Source organism: Apteryx mantelli, chromosome 2 (assembly GCF_036417845.1).
Source record: "Apteryx mantelli isolate bAptMan1 chromosome 2, bAptMan1.hap1, whole genome shotgun sequence".
NCBI classification, from domain to species: domain Eukaryota; kingdom Metazoa; phylum Chordata; class Aves; order Apterygiformes; family Apterygidae; genus Apteryx; species Apteryx mantelli.
In genome coordinates, this window is record NC_089979.1 from 122,034,119 (window position 1) to 122,055,526 (window position 21,408).

Sequence of the window (21,408 nt, forward strand, 5' to 3'; positions counted from 1 at the left end):
AAGGTTTGCAGCTTCCAGTAGATGAAAATAATCAATGTAATCATGCAAGCTCATAAAAGAAATATTTACTTTGAAATGTGTTTAAGTGTTCAACTTCAGGCACGGAATGCTTAAGAAAAATATTGAGATGCCCAACTTTTATTAAAGCGAGGTTGTTGGTCATTACAGGTCAGATTCTACTTGCCTTGAGAAGAGGGTTGGTTTTTGGAGCTTTGTTTTAGCTGCAAAAAAGCTACATAAGTTTTATCTCAAGACAGGTAGCAGGTCTGAGACATAGGTTGCTTTTGTCTTACCTTAGGAAATAGATGTAAGGCCCAGCTTGAATGGACAGTTCAGACTGCAACTTAAACATAGAACTACCAATATCTTATTTGGTTTTTAGATCAAGTTAGAGGTCTTGGTGTGGCAAATATTCCTTGGATTCATCCAGTGAAGATGCATCCTGGGAAAGGCAGGATTTGGCCTATTGCTTTTGCCAATAGGGAGCCTCTTTAGTGCTGTGCTTGAATTTTTAAGGTAGCTCCTTCTACAGCAGTCAGAGACTAGAGGGTACCTTTTAAAGTTATTTTGAACAGAGAGTGGAATTCGAGATATTTCTATGGGAACGGCTGGTGAGGGCTGAGTTGTTCATCTGTTGTCTTGTTCGGTGAACTCTGCAAAAAAATTCCATTAGAATCCAAGCTGTCTTTCTGCAGAAAACATCCTTTGAGACCTGAGTAAATCACTGTCTATTTTTGCAAAGTCTTGCTAAAGCAACTGCTTCTCCTTGCTGCCCAAGACATGCTTCTGATGTTACTAGTACTACAGCAGTGCTTATTTTTACATGTTTGTTTTTATTGAAAACATTCTTAAGTGAGCAAACCAAACAAATTGTACAGCGGAGGGAACTGTTTCATTTGTGGTTGAAAGACAGTCTTTCAGCAAGACTGTTAACAAGAACTGGATGACTCGTGTTTTGTCTTGCTACCCAAACTCTTTTATAAACTTTTAATCCCACCAACTCAAACTTGTTTAAAACCTTTATCCATGGAAATAGATTTGTCAAGCTACAATATTATTTTCACTATCTGTTAAAACGAGATCAGAACAAAGCTGTTTAATCCTTTGGCACTGAGACTGGAATTTCCCATTCCTAAACTTCTCATTGTTTTATATTAATCCTTCTCTTCTTGTGGAGAACATAAAGGGCCTGATCCTGGCTCTACCAAAGTAATTGGCTAGGCTTGTTCCTGCTTCACTGAAATCAAAAGTCTGGAAAGAACCAATTAGAGGCCAAATAACAAATTACATAGTATCATTGTGAAAGCAAATATTTAGGATATTTATAATAAATAGTGCATTTGCACTGGTACTGGGATGCAACTACATCTGAGTCATGATCACAGGGATTTTGACTTTGTGTGTGTGTGTGTGTGTGTGTGTGTGTGTGTGTGTGTGTGTGTTAGGGAGAGTGGATGATGATTAAATAAACTAACATGTTTTAAAGTTGTTTTTACCAAGTGGCCAAAGATTTTAGCAGTCTGCATTCTTGAACTGTCTTGCCAGTGGAGAAGGGGTATCTGTAACAGACTCCTTGTCAGGAGAATTTTAAGGAGTGCTCAAAGATTCCTTATCTTTTTCCTTACATTTTATTTAAAGAATCACAGTAGGTCTCCTTAGAATAGAGATATTGGTGGGAGATGGATAAGCTGTTCTTGCAAGACATAGGATTTTAGCTGTATTTTCTAGTGCAGATTTTTTCATCCTTTGATGCGTGAGGTACCTTTCCTGAAAATGATAGTTGCTCTTAAGATTTTTGATCCTTTTTATGAGCAAATCTTTAATGCTCTATTCTTTCTGAAGCACTCAAGTCTGGTTATAGTCTAACCTTAGTATCAACAATCTGACTTTTCTGGCAAAATTCACTGATATAAAATGACTAAGGAATTTACTGAGCCAGGGGATTTTTTGATGAGGAAAAGTGTTCATCCTTTTCTTTTTCAGCTGATCCTCCTCCATATATTGATGGTATTCGGATCAACAGTCCCCATTATCTGACCAAGATAAAGCTGACCTCTCCAGGGTCCCATACGTTTACCTTAGTGGTGTCCCAGTATGAGAAACAAAACACTATCCATTACACCATCAGGGTATGTACTGTTGATTTCATAATGCATTTAAACAATTATACTAAAGAGAAAATGACCTTTCCTTGTAAATTTGATGAATAAGTATACTTTTGCATTGCTATTGTTATTTTGGGGAGGAAGGAAGTGATGCAGCAGAAATGCTGATGAAGTGCTTAATAATGTTCTCAATTATAGTTAGGACAACATAGTGCCCATGTTTTTAGTAATGAAATTTTAATCTTCCCTACTTTGCAACACAGGTGTGACGTAAAATTGTAAACAACTGATCTGCTGAAAAATACTTCTATTTCCTGGAATAAAAATTTGGTGTCTGCATACAGGCAAAGCATTGGCTCTCTGTGTATACAATGTTAGCCTATTTTAGATCTCAATTTAGATTTAAAGTTTTCTGATTTCTCTAAGTTACTATCTTTTATACTCAACTCCAAGGGTGAATTTTTTCTCCACCTACTTTGATCAGCCACCACTTCCTTCTCCTCCCCCGATGCCATCTTAGATGTCCTTACCAAAGATGCCATCTGGTAAAGGATGGGTAAGAAGGAAAGAGGTGTTTGGAGACCAAGTTTAGAGTCTCATTTCCTTTGTGGTGATGTTTTGGGCATGTAATGAGCAAGTTTCTAAAAATGATGTGTATGCAATGCTGTTTGGTTTTTTTGTTTGTTGGTTTGTTTTAAGGGGGGAGAGGTTTAACTTTTCATGTTTTCATATGAAAAGGGCAAGATGAATGTGTGACCAGCTTCTTTTTTTTACAACACAGGTATATTCCTTGTGCAAGTTTACCTTTTCCAAGATCCCTACACCTTACACAGTTTCTAAACGGGTAAAGAAACATTTTCTTTTATGGGTCACTGGATAATAATTCTGTTTTGGCTTTTCCAGATTTGAGATGTACAAGCTTGTTAAATATATTTTTATACTAATGCCTAAAAATGTCAGGTTAGATCATCTTCCAGCAAATGAAGCCTAACAAATTTAATGAATGCTCAATCTGAGCATAATTAGCATAAGGCCCAGCCTAATTCATACCAACATAAAAGTTCTTGGGCTGGCTGACTCTGTTCAGGATGGTGGCTTAACTTTTATTGGCATAAGAATCCTATTTGGTATGTAAACTTCATCTTCACTGCAAAGGGTATTGGTAGAACTGTATCAATGCAGATACACCATAAAGCCTTTGGAGAATAGACTGGCCTTTAGAGTAACAACCTGTGCCATAATACGCAACTACTCTGCAAAGATCAGATTGTGCCACTACAACTGCAGAGTAAAGACCCTGCAAGTATTGCTCGTTTTCTCTTGAGACACATGCATGATTTTCTTGGGAAAATTCTTGATATTATGGGGCACCAGTACCAAGACTGTGACAAACACTTAGATTGGCAGTAACATATTATGTTACTGCCATACATTTTGTATAAGACATCTCAATGGACTGTTGTTACTGGGCAAAGCACTCATACCGTCAAATAGTATCATGGCAACATTTCCATGGTTCATTTCATGTAGAAATGCCCCTTGAGAGTACAGCAACAGGGGCAAGGGCAAGAAACTTGCCTGAAATTTAGTCAGAGGCCCAGGCAGTTTTGGGGCCAGCTGCTATTAGTATTTCAGCTATCTACATGAGCTGCAGTTATACCTTCAGCTGAAGTGTAAATATAGCCAAGAGCTCACAGGGTAGTGCAGCTTGCTTCCAAACTTGTCATCTTTGAGGGTTTTGAACACTGAGTAAAGAAATTAATTCCCTGAAAAAATTTCTGCTCACTGCTGGTCTGGTATGGGAGGTGGCGGGGGAAGTAATGTATGAGGAGTGTATCTCGGCTAGAATTTTGTGTGAATGACTGGCATGTTATACAAGTCTAACCTTTCATTTTAATGACTAGCAGGAAGAACTTGCAAACAGATGGCCTGTTTTACAAAGTCTGAGCAGCATTCTTTCTCTTGTATTTATTTGTCCTGTTGGAACCTGTCCTTATGGATATCTTTGTTGTGCCTGGAATGCTGGTTCTTAGCGTGCGTACAGGTGACTGAACAGTGCTGGAAGAAGTGTTTGCAAAAGCAAGGGTTACAACACCAGTATTGTGCTCCCTGCACTGCTGTTGTTTCTCATTCATCACAACAGAACACTCTTTGAACAAAAAAAACTGCGTAGTCCAGTAGGCATGGAATAGATGGTAATATAGGTCCTTTCTTGCATGTAATTTCTCATGGTCAGAAACATATAAATGTACTGAATGCATCTATATTTCTCACTTTAAAAAAGGATCTAAGGCCTTGATCTAGGTAGGTGTAAGACTGTAGTGAAACTTTCTGAATACTTAAACATTCTGACCTCACACTTAAAAATTGGGAGGGATTACTAAAGTGAGAGGAGCCTAATCTTGTTTTGTCTGTGCATATAAGCAATATAAATCTTCTTCAGTGTATAAAATGCTTTCTGTACTTTTCTTTTAGGTTAATGGGCAATGGAAAGGTCACAGCGCTGGAGGATGTGGAAATTTCAGAGACAGCTACAAAAACAATCCCATTTATCAGTTTCAGCTGGACAAGAGTGGGCCGTTACTAATTGAACTGCGAGGACCAAGGTTTGTAGAGAATAAGCATGCATCAACACAGGGTATTACGTGCTAAGGATAAATTTTGTTAGTATCCTCCAAGGAGATGGTAGGAAGCTCCTTGAAAATCCTCAAGTGCCATTTACTCTGCCATTGGTAGACCAGAAGGAAGAATTGGATGTCAGAGCCCTATGGAGTATCTTTTATTTTGAAAGTTTCTCCCCTGAATTGCAAGGAATATTCATAGTTCAAGGACACACAGCTGTTACTATCATAGAGCATATCTGCATTAACCACTACATCCCAGCTATAAAAAGGGCTCAGGAAGATTGAGTTTTGGAGGGGAAACTTAGAAAGCAGAATATAAAATAGATATAACTTAAGCTTAAGGCTTACAGTTCTCAAAGTCCCATTCATGTGATTTTGCACACAAAACAGTGTTTCAGTGTGCTTAAAGATACCTCATAAAGGACATGAGAAAGTGTTTTCTCACAACTGGTAGCTCCACTACTGAGATTTCTTCCATGGATCCTATACAGGTCAAACTCCTGCAAAATTCCTACCTCAGAATAACAGTGTACAGAGTCTCTGAATAGCAACATCTCCTGACATGCAGTCAAGTGGGGGGATTTTCTTTTGGTTTTTTGTTGGTTTGGGTTTTGGGCTTTTTCTTGCTTTTTGTAAAGCTGTATTACAGGCCCCCCAAAATGGCAGCACTTCTATCCATCCTCTCCCCTCTTTGACAGAGCTCCTCTCCTCATGAAATGAGGATGAGTAAAGGCACTTTCATGAAGGTGTGGCTCTGCTGCTCCACTATTTCTTTCGTATGTATTTATTTCCTGCATTTTGAGCTCTTATTTGCTTGAATGACAGGGGCAAGGGTGCCTGACTGCTACATATATTAAGAATTAATAGAAAAATTTTCTTAAGTTTTATAGTGCAATGTGAGAAATTCTGCTGAGGTCACCAACACTGATAGTGATCAGATCACACCCCGTGTTCTGCCATTTGGCACATGTCACCACTAGCTGAACCACTTGAGGTATGCTTAGGTGCAGAGGAAGAAAACTAGCAGGGAATTCCCATGTAATATAGTTAAAAATCTGAAATATGTTAAGTCTTCCTCCAAAGTCTGTATTCATATCATAGTAAGATTGACTAGCATTTCTGTCACTAATGTGACAGAATTTTCAGATCCGTTCCAGTTCTACTCCATAGCTTCTAATAAATCGCTCTCTTCATGATAATCCTGACCACCCAAATAACTAAAGTAACAGCCTGTCACTTTACTTGTAGGCAATACAGCGTTGGTTTTGAACTTGTCATGGTCTCAACAGTAGGAGATCCTGGTTCCTCTGGCTTTCAGAAAAAGAATAGTGGTGACTACAGGTAATAGCTCACTTACTGTTTCTGACCTCTAAGATTTCATTATTTCAGATCTTAATTAACCAGTGGTTTCTTTTATTGTAGGTGTGGATTTTGCTACTTGGAAGTGGAGAACATACTTGCTGGAGTTTACAACATCATCCCCACCACCTTCCTGCCTCAACAAGAGGGTCCCTTTTTCTTAGATTTTAACAGTGCTACCCCTCTTAAAGTATCACAGCTTCAGTGAGGAGACAGACCTGTGCATTACCGTTTAAGGAGGTAGTTAAGATCTATGTTACAGCCTGAGAACAGGTGACTCCACATGCCTAAAAGAAAATTGCACTCTAAGTAATAGCCAACAGCATGGAGCCACCAACTTGTCAATTAATTGCAGTAGACAGTTACCTGTGGTTTTTGCTGTTCCGGTATTAGAGTGAGCACTGTTCAACAGGTTTGTGAACATGCTAAAATGCTTATGTTCAAATGAACAAGTAAGACTTACTTTATTCAAATTTTTCACGCTTCAAATCAAAACCTGGTGAGTTAAGAGAAAAACTAACATTGGAATTTTCTTCTCCTCAACTACAGGGTATATGGGTTTAAGATTTTATTCTTAAAAGTAAACCTGTAAGAAAAAAGTATTCTTGTGTATTGCGCTTATTCAGTTTCAGGACCAAAAAGTAGAAAAACCTATTTGTGCTGCTCCCCTGAATGTTTTCAGAATTGAAGCAGTTCTCACATTTAAATGGTGACTTTACCATTGCTGAGCATGTAGTATTTCAGACTGCCACTAACATCTTCAGCTTATCTATAATAGGCTCCTCTTGCTTTACTGCTATGTACATATGTGAGGACTTGGGGAGTGTTCCAGCTTTAGCTATTTTTAAGAGAAAATTGTTGGCTTCACTCATATTACAGGTAGTTTCAGAGCTGTTATTTCATGCCTATATTATTTGAATACATAATAATCTTACAGCACAAGGCACTCTATAGCTCTTTTGTCCTGCTAGCTTTAAGTATGTTGATACAGATCAGCATTAAAATCAGGGAGAGTTAACCAGCAGTACAACACAGGCAGGATAATACGCCAGCACACAGAGCAGGTGTGAAAGGCTTTCATCCAAAGGTGCACTATAAGATTCTCTGTCTACTGAACTAGTTTCATTTGTTGATGCTAAGAGTTAGTGAACTAACCACCATCAGTGTCCTAGCAAAGAAATATTTTATCCCTGTCATTTTTGTAAGTGCTAAGCCTGTATAGGAAGGATCGCCTAAAACTCTTCCCCTATAAACTACACCTGCAAGTACTGTGCTTGCTAATCCAGTGACACATGACCATCTCTTTTAAAAGGTACCCTTTTCTTTTATATTACATTACATTTACATTTTCTTCTACATTTTTTGTTTTTGAACAACCAAATGGCAGACATGTAACTTCACAGTATCTGACAGTTTGGGAGAGAGGGTGTTTTTAAAACAGCCGCAAGATGTTCTTTGTCATTCAAGTTTGTTTGGCAGTTCCCCAAGGAAAAAAAAGGTAGTTTAAATTTATTTTTGGAGCACAAGTGCCATTTGGAAATTAGGGAAGTGAGCACATGCTACAGGAGCACTAGAAAGTTGCGTGCTAAAATTATTCCTATAGAAGTCTGCTACTGCCCCATCTCAAAAGTACAAGATCCCTTTTGTTTCAACATCTCCTTCATTAGGCAACTGCTTGACAAATGCCTAACTTGAAAAGAACATTGAAAACGCGTGCTTTTTTTGACTGTAGTTCTCTCAAAGACCATCTCGATTAGGAAGTTCAGGACAAGTTTGTCACAGTGCAACTTACCTTCTATACAGGAAAGTTTCTGATTATTGTTGGAACAAAGCAACGCAGGAACAGCACGGGCGCAGGCTTGCCGGGAAGTAGAGTCAGTTGCCTCAAGGACTGTTCTCTCCTACAAAATTAGTTTCATTTGCTTCACAACACTTTTCCTATAAATGTGTGTTAAGTTTTTAGCTCAGGCTGAACCAGTGGCAATACAATCTTACACCTGCAAAGTTAGTTACAGAGGTAGTTATGTCATCTAAACTGCATGTATTTTGACAGTACAAAAGGCAGATGCCAACCACTGCCAGCTTTCAAAACAAAGTACTTGCACATCCTCTGCTGTTTGAGATTGAGCTAGTAAGACTTGTCTATAGTAAAAGCTGTTGTTCTGTAGTTAGTTTCTACTCTGCAGTAAGTTTTTTTTTTTTTTAGATGGTTGGACACAACCAAGTACCAAAACTTATGCTGGTAATTTAACTTGAAGATGAAACAAGCATGAAACTTAGCTTCCATACTGTACCACAAGTGTATTTTTAGTACATACTGTATTGTTTGCAGAAGAAATGAAAAGCAAGGAATGTACTTGCTTTCCTAATGCCAGAGAAGGGCTGTTTCCACAAGGATACAATAACACTTCTTACACAGTACAGTCAGTGAATTGGGATCATCCCCATAACTGTAAAGGATTTAAGTTCAGGATCAATGATGTCCTTTATAAAGCAAGTCTTAATCAAATATTGCAGCCTAGCTAATCCGGTAGAAAACCACTGTTGCACATTTCCCTGCATATATAGGAATGAGAACACTCAGGCACAAAGGAATAGGAAATATTATTATAAATTCTAGTCTCTGCAGTTTCTGACTGTGACAAAATAATTTTGAAACAATTTTCTTGCCTATTTTTCTTACAAAAAATTTTTTCACATATGCAGTTATGTTTTAATTTACTGTTTTCTGTCTAAATATCTACTGCTATCATTTTTTCACAAATCCAGAAAAATTACTGGAGAGTGAACTGACCCTTAAATTACAATACACTCAACCCAGTGTGTAGGTTGAGCTTTTCTTTGCCCTATACCATTTAGTGATTTTGATCCATAAGACAAGAGAATAGTACATGCTGCATTAAGCCCTGAAATGTTGCATAGCAAGACTTTTACAAAGGAATAAGGCGTGTGTGTGCAAAAAAATTGAAATAGCTGGACAATAAGAGATCAGATGGTTGTTACAAAGTCACATAACCATGCTTCCAGTTAGATGACTGTAACTCTTAAGCCTTAAGTCTTCTCTGCCTGTAACTAACTGTGCAATTCAAGCTTTTAAAAATTCAAATACAAAGCCGCTCAGAATATACCAGCAAGCACACTGCACCCTTCAGTTGTTGTTTGTCACCCTCTGTACAGTTCTGACCATCTATCTAAGCTGCAGAATGGTGGGGATAAATGACAAAATGAAAGCCAGCTGCTACAGGGGCTTTAAGAGGATTTACAATTTCTTTGCTTAACTAAGGGAAGACTACTACAAAGAAAGGATTTTTGCATTTCTCTGCATCACTGGTGCTGAGGGATAACTGGAGATATCCTCTTCAGAAGTTTTGACATTCTCCTTATTTATGCACTGCAAACCTTTTCTGTGTTTTTTTTTTTTTAACCCTACCTTAAAGCTCCATGCAGGACACCATATGCTGCTGTTCTATAGCTCAGGGTAAGATTGCCCCTGCAGTTTTTTTGTTTTGTTAGGAAGGCATGGGGTTAGTCCTTAGTTAATCCAATCCATCAGTTCTCAAAGACTTGCTGAGAGTTAGTATGTGGATGAATAGTATCAACAGCTTCTATCCCATCTGCCCCATGATCCTAAGATTCAGTCCTAGTTCTCCAATGCAAGTTCCTGTACCTATTTTGTACAGCGATTCTGCACCTGACCATGCCATAAGGTGTCTGAACAGCCAGTTATTTCAAATTAAGTTTGTGTACATATAGTAGCAGTGTTCATTGTTTAGTCAAAAAAGGACATTTAAATGGTGTGATAATACCAAAGAGCAGTAGAATTCCTGGATTAACATTTGCTTTATAGTACATTCTCACTTCAGGACAACTGAAGTGATCACATACATACACTTTAATACATCAGAGGCTTATTTTTATACCCATGAAGGTAGCTACCATCATGTTACATGTAAGAATTCTAACAGAAAAGTAACTGGAAAGAGCTTACTCATTTTCCAATATTCCAAAGTGATGTAAGTTCATTTAAGTTTGTTATATTTATCATTATGGCTTTTATGGAAGTTCAAAATAAAATGAGTTTTCCTTTAATTTATTAGACATGTAGTTCTGCCTGTTTGCTTGCCCAAGTGTAATTTACCTGCTAAGTGCTGGGTTGGCCAAGGGAAGAAGTCTGTAACAAATTCTTTTATGTGCTTCTGCAAGATTGGTAAGGTAGGTACCTTGGTTTCCACACCCTTTCCTACTTCTGATCAATGGTTTTACCCTCCTGGGAGCTGAACTCAGAACCGGGGCGTTTGCAAGGCAGCACATACAGTTCTGCTTTTGTATCCTGCAGAACTTAATTAATCATTGCACAAGTGCAGGGTGCTTGGGTTTCTCGTCAGAACTGGAACTATGAAAGAGAATTTGATAGCAAGAGAGGTTTTTAAAGGGAAAAAAAAAAAGTGTAGAGGTGGGCTGGCAGGTCTCCAGAAGTAGGTATTCAACCACAAATATCTGTTGATTTCTCTAACTGTATGCAGCACAGACCATAGCTTATCTACAAAAGTTTAAGTAAAAATATTAATACAATGCGACACTTCTGTACTGCTTTTTATTTCAAATTTAATACTGTCAGTCCAAGTTTTTCCCAAGTTATGGTTACAACAGAAGTTGGAACCACATACTTCTTTCCTAAGCATTTATTGAGCTGAAAAGTGCTATTGAGGGAAGAGTTCAGCCTTTAGATCACTGGAGCATGTAAATGCATATCACCTTACTAGCTATAATATGTTGAATCTAATTTTTCTGAAGACAGGTTTCCTTACCTTCAATTCTGTGTGCCCTTATAGCAAATTTCAGTAGTATTAAGCACAGAGGTGTTTGTTATTATGTAGAATAACCTTCTTCTTTTCTGCATACTAAGGGATTTTTGAAAACTTGGCTAAACCTCTGGTTTTATGGAATTCTGGATACAAAGCCAATCATGGATACAGGGATTTGGAAAGCTGGAAGGAGGTAACAGTTGTCAACATACTATGAAGGATTTTTAGTATCAGAGCTAAGTGATGCTGGGCTGCAATCTTCACCTGAAAGAGGATATTTAAGGACTAAACTTGCTTTGGGAGAAGATTCAGTACTTAGCACATGAGATGCACTTAGGTTGCACAGACTCAAAATGAAATGTGAAAAACAAAAATGTTTACTGTAGTGTGAAGAATTTTACATTAACTTTGAGAATAGATACACAAGCTGTGGCAGGGACAAAATACAACAGGACTGCAAAAACATAGAATAGAAAATACTTTGGGCAATACTAAAATTCCCATCAAATTAACAATATAAATGACATTTCAGATAAAATGGTGCTTTCAGAAATGCTCAGCCACCAAAACTTAAGAGTCCTAGGACTTTTACTACCACTTATTAGCATAATTACCGGATACTACTACTGCCTAAGAGCTGCTTTCTAGTTTTATTGAACACTTTCTCTAGGGCATACTAAAATCTCAAGTCTCTTTAACAATTATAAAACCCCACACAGTACAACCTACAGAGAAATGTAAGAACACATGGTCAATCTACACTGGCAATTCCTTTTCTTCATGCATATTTTAAGGGTGACTCCCTTATCATAACTGTCCTGAACACATCTATGACTCCCATTTTCGAGCAATAACACTTAAAGTGCTGAAAAATAATACTTCACTTCTCAGGGGAGGGGAAGGGCAAGGGGCCAATCAACTCTTTTTGGTCACTGGAATCACCCTTAGAGGCCAAGTCAGACTTCATAAGGTGGCTAGAAAGGGCCTATCACTGCTGAGTGTTCCCATCCTATTTCTGTCTTTTTCGTATGCCAGTTTTTAAAGGCATGACTAATCTTTATCCTTTCTGTGAGCACCAAGGGAAGAGTGAAGGCTTTTAGACCCACACATGCAACAGCTTTCCTGTATACAAAATATTTCTACAGTTTCAGCATAATACAGACAAATACAGATGTTTAAAGAATATGCCACTTACTTACTTACTTACACTCAAAAGATCCACTGTATCTAAAGAGCATTTCATTCTACAAAACTGAAGCCAAACTGCTCACTGCAAATGTCTGGCTTAGATTTCAGACCCCTACTGGCATGAATTTACACAGGAACATTACTCGTTATTGCTTCAGCCAGGCTGCTACAAAACAATGTACAAAGTCTGTGAAATATGAGCACAGCTTAAACATTTGACAATTTGTCTGGCCTACAAAGGATTTACTGAATAAAAACTTTAGCCCTCAACATCAATTAGATTCCTTAGTGCAGTTTTAAATTCTTAGAGTAAACGCTTAAGATTTGGCAAGTATTATTGGCACAATGTTCTTCAGACACTTAGAAGTTCATGTATAAATATTTATATTCCCATTAATCAGGATAGGGCACAAGGAGGACTCAGCCAATCTGGGCAGCTTTTCTGCCTGCGCATATTCCCTCTTTGATTTTCATGCACTGAAGGGAGAGCTGCTTCATTTGGTTATCCAAAGCCAGCCCCTCAGTGGAGCTGCTCCTGTTGCTGCTCCTATTCTTGTTCACTCTGTCGCTTGTCTTGTTCTCAGCCCCTTCTGCCCTATCCCCTGCAAAGAAAGGATTAAACTAAATGTTAAACCCAGGTTTCATTCTGCAACTTAAGGTTCAAGCAGGTGCCTCTGCAGCTTCCTTTGCCAAAGCGTACAAAATTATAGGAGCAGGAGCATGATGTACAGTAACCAAAGTCGGCCTTCCAAGCTGCGCTCATCTTGTGCACTGCATCAGCAAATTACAATGTAAACAGACTTAAACTGGAGTACACAAGAGCAGTGGTAATCCTCTAGTCTGAATTTGTCAGCAAAGGCTTGCACAGCCACTGCGTTAAGAGGTTCCTTCTGGCACCTTATTTGATTTGTTCTGGAAAGCAGGATTTTCAGCAAGCAGGACAGCGATTAAAAAAAAACAATTAAACTGAGCTTTTCCTTAAAATAAACGTACCATCAGAATCTCACTGATCCTTTATTTCCTGAGGAACCTCTAACCCCGTTGCTGCACTGAGACAAAACTGGGGAACCTCCCCAGCTAGCAGACGAATAGTTAAAAAAAACTTAAATGTCATCATTACTGTGGGATGAGGACGTTCGAGAACTGCCTTCCCCAAGGAGGCGGCCAGTGGGTCAGAGCTCGGCAAGCTGGCAATATGCCTAGGGCAGCTGAGAGGGTTTTCCTGCTCCCTTTATAAAGCTGAAAAACATTGGCCCAGGGCGTATCCAGCTGTGCGTACCTCGTTCGGCTTCACATTCAGGGGATGATGCCCCGCTGCATTCGCTTCGGGGCCCTAGGACAGGAAAGACCACCCCAAACTCGGAGAGGGAGACAGGACTGGGCAGATCCAGGCTTCCAGGTCGCGTTGCGGGAGGAAACTGAGCGTGCACCTCGCAGGGGCTCGTGGGACCAGAGCTGAAGCTGGACACCGACTGAGTTTCTGAATCTTCTTCAGATACAAAGCTACTGCCGTTGTCATCCTCAAACACTTCCGAAGCCACTGCAACGTTTAAAGAATACTCCAATCAGCAAACCTATCTCCCCTTTCCAGGGAATTTCAGTAACTCAGTTTTGCATCTTCTGTACGTACATGCACTGCTATCCCACTCAAGTAGTTTGCCCCCCTTGCAAAGCCTTAACCTCATAAGTAGATCACGAAGGCCTGATTCTGCCCCATTTCCAGAGAGAAGCTTTGAGGAACAGCAGACCCAACATGACATGCCCTGCAAGACCAAATCAATAGCTACTACTCCTTATCCTAAGACACTCTTGGGTTTTTTTACTGTTCCCTGCTGCTCCCTGCTCACCTGGCCTTGCTCATATGTCACCTTCTGTACATAATTTAGGACAGGGACTAGTCCACTATGCCTATTTCAGCCAGCAACATCTCAGTCCCACCAAGGATTCCTGGTTATTTACAGCACTAATCAGAAAGCAGATGTGGCTGCAGGGGCAGACTACTTCCACCTTACCTTGCCACTTCTACAGTTAAAATCCAACATAAACTCCTAAGATCTTCATTTGGATGAGGATCACTAAATGACAACAACTAAAAAAAAAAAAAAGCCCTAAGCCACATAAAATCATTCTCCCTGCTTATGTTCACTCATTTGTGGAATTCCAATTAGAGCAAACCAAGTCCAAACTGTCCGTCTAGATTAAGCTGGAGGCTCTTTGTTAGGAACAGCAGGAGGAATCCATGAATACAAGTTCCATTTTGTGCAACACATGTGGTATAGATTTTATTAAAAACCAGTGTTTTCAATCTGGCCTTATTGCAGGATGGGGACTATGAACGAAAGACTTTTGCCCACAAGTAGTCCCATTGCGATAAGAAAGTTACTTATGTGCATCAGCCTTTGCACAACAAAAGCGTGTGCTGGCACTGCACAGGTTTGAAGGTGTCCCACAAATAGCAAGACATTTATAATGACCTGAGATTTTCTTCAATTGTGCTTCCTTGCAATTCCTACTACTGTCAGAGAGGCTCAGAACCAACTTGAAAGATGCGTAAGAGCAAAGTACAGCAGAGGCTTAAAGGAAAAGTTTCAAAGTAGTTCTTCTGTTATCTCCACAGCCTGGGGTTCATGTGCACCACTCAGACATGAAGGGGGCAAAGAGAGGCAGCTACCATCATGGTTATTTCAGAGATTTCAGCCTCTTTCTACTGTATGAACTACATTGCAGAACTGACCTAAAAGGTTTCAGAAGACAAAATGGGTAACCAGCATTATCCACCTCCCCGATGCCTCCTCTGGGGCATTTTGCGCCTGTAGACAGTTTGTTGTGGTTTTGTTTTTAATGTCAAATCCAAGCTGCACAATGACCCTTCTCATTTGCTATATTTTATCAGTATACAGAGAGCAATTCAGATAACTTGCAGAGGGTAAAAGCAAAAAAGGTTGAGCAAAAAAGATGTTCGTAGTTGCAGGAGTCCTTTAACTGGTGAGGAGCACTGACACCAGCTAGCCTAGAGCAAGCACAAATTATAGCTTATTCTTTACCACCGAAACTTGCTATACAATACAAGAGCATCTGCTAGGGCATAATAAATAAAATAAAATAAAATAAAATAAACCTTGTGCTGAATGCTGAAGTGTTTTACTTAACTCCAACAGACAGAAATCAAGAGGCCTTGGTGGAAACCCCTCATGTTACAATGCATGAGAGCTTGACCTTGTCATGCTACTTTGGTTATATCTGGCAGGCTACTAGTCCTGCCCTGCCATAACCCAGGGCTGGGGCTGGCCATGATACAGCTTGGAGTCCTTCCACACATGTAGAATTGTACAGTCCAAAGAGAGGGATGAGCTCAGCTGCCAGGCCTTGCCTAAAGCCTCAGCAGTGGCCAGGAGGGCAAAACCTGCCTGGCTGTTTCTGCCCCTGTGTACTGGGCCCCTAAACTTCTTCAGCGTAAGAAAACTGTTATGCCCAAGGCTCCTGGGGTGCTTGCTGTGCACCAGCTTGTTGGGGGGGGGGGGAATTTGTGGGTATCCAAAGCAGCAAACCCTGCCTAACTCAAGAGGACTCAACCTAGGTCCTTCAAGGAGTCACAAGCTATAAGCCATGCTGAAACCTCATTAGATCAGCTGGCCCAGACACCATACGCACTATAGCGAAGGGGCTCAAGCACATGGTGCAAAAACTCATACCGCTACAGAGGACTGAAAGCCAGCGCAGGTCTGCCCCCAGCTCCCGCCACGCAGCTGGGCCATGCTGCAGGCAGGCCTGTGGGTCCCCAGCGCTGGTGTCTACATGGGCATGGCTGGGAGAGTGAAGGCACTGGGATCATGCAATTACGAACTCCTGCAATCGTGACCTAGACTCTCCTGCAGGAAATGGAGCTGAAATACAAATTGAACTGGGATTTGTGGGTCTGGACTGCGAGCAAATAATTTCTGCAACAGAAAGGGAGAAAAATGCCCAGCAGGGAGAAAAAAAAAAAGTCTGGACCACAATCAATTTCAATCTATCTTCTTTCTCCCAGAGCAGGACAGAAGTAAATTCATAACACCATAGACTGCTCCAGTCTTTGCAACTCAAACTCCCCACGTACCACTGGTTATGTAGGCTGGCAGCTCGCTCAGGTGCTGCCATCACCCAAGGAAGATGCGTCCTGTACAGAGCCCCAGTACCCAGCCTTAACATACTGCGGCTTCTTTGCTTCCCTTGTTTGAAGTACACGTGCTGCGCTCAAGTCAACATATTGACAAAAGATCCCGCAGCATGAAGGAGCTTATCCTTATACTCACTCTACGCACAACGTCACACGTTTCTACATGAGTGTAGCTGCAGCATTAGTCCCCCTGCCGTGGACCCAGGACTGCAGGTACATGTGCTTGATCCAAAAAGGCCTATTTCCAAACCAGTACTGCTACCTCAGCCCAACTGGCTAAACGATCTACTACAGCCTGCAACCACCCCAGCCAAAAGTCACTAAAAGCAGCATCACTGGCTTAAAAATTAGGAGCATGCTTTTAAGTGGATTAATTTTATTCCTTTCATTCCTTTCAGCAGCAATGCTAAGGCAACAGCTGATGCACTTCAACTCATCGCCCTTTCCTTTGAAAGCTGACTATCAAAAACACAATAAACTCCTGTAAAAAAAATGGAAGTGTAATGAGTTAACCACAGCCACACAACAGCCAACTAATTTCAAGCTGCAGCACACACAGAGCAGCCTTCATCTCGACATCTCTTATGATGCCCACGGGATACTCCCTGGCACGGGAGTGCTCTGTACTCACCTGAGATGGTGTCTGACTCCAGTTTACTTGCAGACAGGTCTTCCACAGAGGTATTGCTCCCTTCAGCACCCACGCCACATCCTCGTGGTCCCATGGCAGTGGACCGTCTCCTCTCGTGAATCTCATCTGAGATCATCTCCAGGTTTTTCAAAGCAGTCTTATACTCTCCCTTTGCCAGGGCCAGTTTTGCCTGCAGGTCATCCACCGTTTTCTTCAATTGCTAACAAGGAAGATGGATATTAGACATGCTTTTATTATGAACGGCATGGAAGCACCGTATTCAGTTTTCCATTAAGCACTCAACTGATTTCGCTCTGCATAAGCAAGCTAGCACCAACCAGTGTTGGTATCTAGGCGATCGAGGGTTTGTAGTTGAAGAGCATCCCAGTAAAAGCTCTGTGCTGGCACTTGGCCCGGGATGGATGGGAGTTCAGCCCTGCACAGAGGTTGCTGAGCACGGCCACGGGGGCAGGCAAGACAGGGGTTGGGGGCAGCTGGGCAGCCCAAGCCTGGGTCCTGGGCAAGGAAAAGGCACATCCCAGGGTTTCTGTGGCTTGCAAAGAGCTGTTGCATCTTGGGCAGCCCAGGGAAGGGCCCACACAAAAGGTGTAGGATGCACCTAGCATGCCAGGCAAGGCACGGGAATCTGCTTTCAGCCAGGCCCAGCTGGCTTAGCCCCCTGCCAGAGCCTTCCTGAAACCCAGGGGCCTCTGGGCGCAGGACAACATGCCCCACTTGTGCCCTGCACCCACCCCATACACCTACAGCACCAAGCATCACCACTACCCTTGAACTCAGAGGTGCCAGGCTCCCAAGTTTTTTCCCCCTATACAGCAAAGCTGCTCTGGTAACAGGGCAGAGGCCATATGCAACAAAAGTCACTCAAATAGAAAGACCGTATGGGATAATCCACACTGATTCTTGCATTTGAATTTTTTAATGCTACTTTGCTCTCCCACCTCTGGCAGCTCCAAGAGGAAGGGCAGCCATAGCTGATGTGCAGCATCACACACACAACTGCCACATCTGGCCTGGAGCCACCACGTCCCACAAGGTTCCACACTGTATGGAAGTGCTGGCTAAACATCGTTGCACTGAGCAGAGCACAGTGTAGAGATGCCCAAAAGCCCAGGGAGCCTGCGGCTGCTTATATCCAGCCACCAGCCCAAGCCCAGGCCATGGGCTTGACATCCTGTTTCTTCCAAACTCCAAATCTGAAGCTCACATCGGAGTGATATTTGAGAACTACGAGCAGGTTATTTGCTCTTTTAATTCACCCAGCCAGTGAACTGAAAAGAGCAGCCCAAGCACAGTTAAGCAGCCAGAAGCATTAAACACAGAGGGGCAGAAAAAAAATCCAGAGACTTCATAAAGTACAAGAGGCAAAGACGGTCAAATTATGTTTGCTCAGTTCTGGCAGTGAGCAGCAGGGTACAAACAAGGGTCTGGAGCCCTCCTCCTTCACATGAGGAAACAAAGCCTCTCAGGCTTTTATCTTTAAAATGCGCTTAGTAAATTGCTCAAGATAAGAGGTTTTGAATGGAATTGGTTTTGTACAGAAGCTTGACAAAGTTATTCTCGGAGCACTTTACATTTAATTTCAATATTTACCATAAGCAGTGAAGAATTTCAGATGCATCTGAACTACATACGTACCTCTAGCTGGACATAGTACTTTGCCTTGAGTTCAAAATAAGGTCTGCAGAAAAACAAAGAACAATTGGTTACAACCACTGGAACTAAACACAGAGTACTGGAGTGGGAGTTGGGAGTGGGAGCTGGGAGTGGGAGCTCTCTTCATAACATTAACATAGCTATTTTATTTTTCATTGTAATCCTGAGAGACTACTGATCTAGATCATAAAACACCTACATGTGCTCTCAATTTTCTTCCCCCCCCCACCCCCCTGCCCTCTGATATATCTATTTCTCATGGGTTTCTTGGCCTAAATACAATTTTTTAAAAAATTCCAGTTTTTGTAGCTGACAACAGAATTCCTTCCAGCCTAGATTCTGCAAGATATTTAAACACAACAAGCTTTAGGCATGAGCATCCTCTCTGTATCTATCTAATTTTGGAGCTCCCAACACATGTAAATTCTCTGCAGAATCTGAGCCTTACACTTCTCCATGTTCAGATTTGGCAGCAGAGGTGCAGTTCCTTGTTTTTTTCAGCGAAGGAGAGAGGATGAAGGGAGATTCGGACACCAAAAGCACAGCATTTCCCTCCAGCTGCACAGCTCTCCCACAGTTTGCTTGGACACAGAGAACAGCATCACACCCAGCCCTTTTCCCACTACGGGCAACAGAACTTATTTATAAGGTTGCAGGATAACAGGGGCACAAAAGGTGCAGTACAAAGCTCAGAAACCATGTTCCAGCTTCTAAGTTTCGAAGCCTGCAAGCCAGCATCACCTGATGTGCCACTGGGAAGCACCAAAAGCACTGATCTGCAACCGGGCTCACTGCCCTCCTTACCTTTTGGAAGCTCTCCTGAAAAGTACAGGAGAGATGAGCAATCAGATACGTTTTTATGTGAAACATGGCGTTAGCCACCCTCCTTGCATTTCCACCCTGACAGCAAGCCTTTTCTGAGCAAGTAACACCACCTTCCCCTCCTCAGCCTCCCACCGCGGCTGCGTTTTGGGCTGTGCACCAGAACTCAAGAACGTGAAACTGTGGTTCCCCAGTCCTGTGCACTTGGATGGGTTGAATTCAATATACAGTCCTTATGGTTTCCTTGCAATCAAGTTACTTTATAGCGTCTATTCTTTAATTAACCCCCTACCACTAGCAGTGCACAGGGAACGAGCTGCTGTGACGTTTCCAATGACCCAGTCCAACTGAACCTCTGTCTTCCCTCTGCTGGGACTTAACCCTGCCAAAGTCTGCACAGATGGGCCTGCCAGACATGGTGAAACATCACAGTTGGGAGCGGGGGAATATAGCTCAGATCAAACAGTAAAAGGACTCCTGCAACCTTATTCCAAAGCAATGGGACTGCAGACACACTGACAAAACGGTGTTGCCACCTCCTTTGCAGTGCGTCTGCCCACTGGGAGGGAACAACCAGGCCTGAACCCCAACAACCCATCAGCTTCCACAAGCCTGGGAGAAAAGTCTCCTGTATCAGCAAACAAGCACATGTGTGTGGGGGTGTGTGCAAATATATATATTTGTGTGTGTGTGTGTGTGTGTGCGTGCATACTTATGTAAAAACACATACACACACACATGTTTGAGTGGGCACCTTTACAGCCAACAGGCAAGAAAGATGCCATCATGTTCCCCTAAGCCAAGAAGAGGATGCCAACACACAGGAGTTCAAACCTAAGCACTCTTCCTCACCCTCCACTAACAACCCGCCACATGTCTGAAGCCAGGCCTAAACACCAGAAAGCAAAGACACTAGCAGGGTAGGGACTCGCATCTCCACGGGTCACTTCACTCGCTTTCATCTACAATCCTGTAATTACTGAAACCTGGTTCATGACACAACAGGGCCAGGCAATCGGTACATTGATGAGATCGGTGTCCTAAGTGGCCAGTAATCTAAGCCCATGACGTTACGTTTTAAAGCAAAGTGCTTTTTAAGCAGTTGACAGGAAGACTGAAAGGCACTTTACCCGACTCACCAGAGCAGAAAGTTACTTCCAAAAGCTGCCCAAGACAGGCAAGTTCATTATCCTGCAGCTCAGAGGCACTGAGCCATAAGATCTGGCAAATGTTAAGAACATGCAGCCGTACGCATATTTATAGCTTGCAAGGGAGTAGGGAAAACAAACAGAAACAAAAGAACAGAAACAAAATTTAAAAATTTAAATTAAAATTAAAAAAATAAATAAAAAGAGAACACAATAATCACCATTCAGTCAGCAACTTTACAGGACAAATCACCTAAATGACTTCCTTCCAGGCTCTTCCAGTCTTATTATTTTCAAGCAGTAATGCTATAAGCATCTTAATCCACACTGAAGCGCAGAGCAGTTACAATCAGTTTTTGCATGGAAAAAAGTAACTCCTTCAGCATGCCTTCCCGGGGCTCAGGGAGAGGGGCTGGACATCACAGCCCTGGAAGGCCCAGCTCTTGCAGCAAACCTTCCCCTACCACCCATGGAGGACGACAGAGCAGTTTGATGGTTTCCTTCAAGAAAAGCAGCAAGTAGCCAGCACCTCTTTTCACAGTTACACCCTACAAGACAAGCAGCCCCAAATTTGAGTCGCAGCTCCCAGCTTTATATAGCCACTCAACAGTGCTAATGTTTTCAGCTCAGTTTCAACTTTCCTTAGATGAAAAATGCAATTCCGCAGACAACTGACCTTTCCAATATCCCTAAGTAGCCTGCCTTCAATATATCTACAAAACGCCTGTCCATGCCATTAGACATCTTCCACTTTACATACTAGGTTAGAATAACCTTCACTCCTGTGGCACCCCTCATTAGAGAATCTCCAAAACACCCTAGTTCAGTTGGCTTATACTGTAGTCAGCCCTGCTGCGAGACAAAAAGGAATACAGTGGGACCCTTCCACACGCAGC

At 41.7% G+C, this 21,408-nt stretch overlaps 2 protein-coding genes across 8 annotated transcripts in view; one reads left to right on the forward strand and one right to left on the reverse strand.

Annotated features, from left to right (window-relative positions):
• The window catches only part of CAPN7 (calpain 7), a 35,068-nt gene extending 24,887 nt beyond the window's left edge, over positions 1-10,181 (forward strand). For 3 of the 6 annotated variants that reach the window (XM_013950743.2, XM_067291416.1, XM_067291418.1), the window contains 5 exons: positions 1,984-2,129; positions 2,887-2,949; positions 4,581-4,711; positions 5,978-6,070; positions 6,152-10,181. In XM_013950743.2, coding sequence (XP_013806197.1) covers positions 1,984-2,129; positions 2,887-2,949; positions 4,581-4,711; positions 5,978-6,070; positions 6,152-6,296 — 578 coding nt within the window. In that variant the 3' untranslated portion in view covers positions 6,297-10,181. Of the gene's footprint in view, positions 1-1,983; positions 2,130-2,558; positions 2,662-2,886; positions 2,950-4,580; positions 4,712-5,427; positions 5,565-5,977; positions 6,071-6,151 lie in introns of those variants that run through there. The other 3 variants (XM_067291415.1, XM_067291417.1, XR_010883457.1) reach the window with 3 other exon arrangements.
• A 1,068-nt stretch (positions 10,182-11,249) lies between these two features.
• SH3BP5 (SH3 domain binding protein 5) overlaps positions 11,250-21,408 on the reverse strand; it is a 50,715-nt gene continuing 40,556 nt past the window's right edge. For both annotated transcript variants that reach the window (XM_067291419.1, XM_013950746.2), the window contains 4 exons: positions 18,525-18,567; positions 16,869-17,088; positions 13,361-13,621; positions 11,250-12,683 (listed from right to left, as the gene is read on the reverse strand). In XM_067291419.1, the coding sequence (XP_067147520.1) occupies positions 12,502-12,683; positions 13,361-13,621; positions 16,869-17,088; positions 18,525-18,567 (706 nt within the window). In that variant the 3' untranslated portion in view covers positions 11,250-12,501. The remainder of the gene's footprint in view (positions 12,684-13,360; positions 13,622-16,868; positions 17,089-18,524; positions 18,568-21,408) is intronic.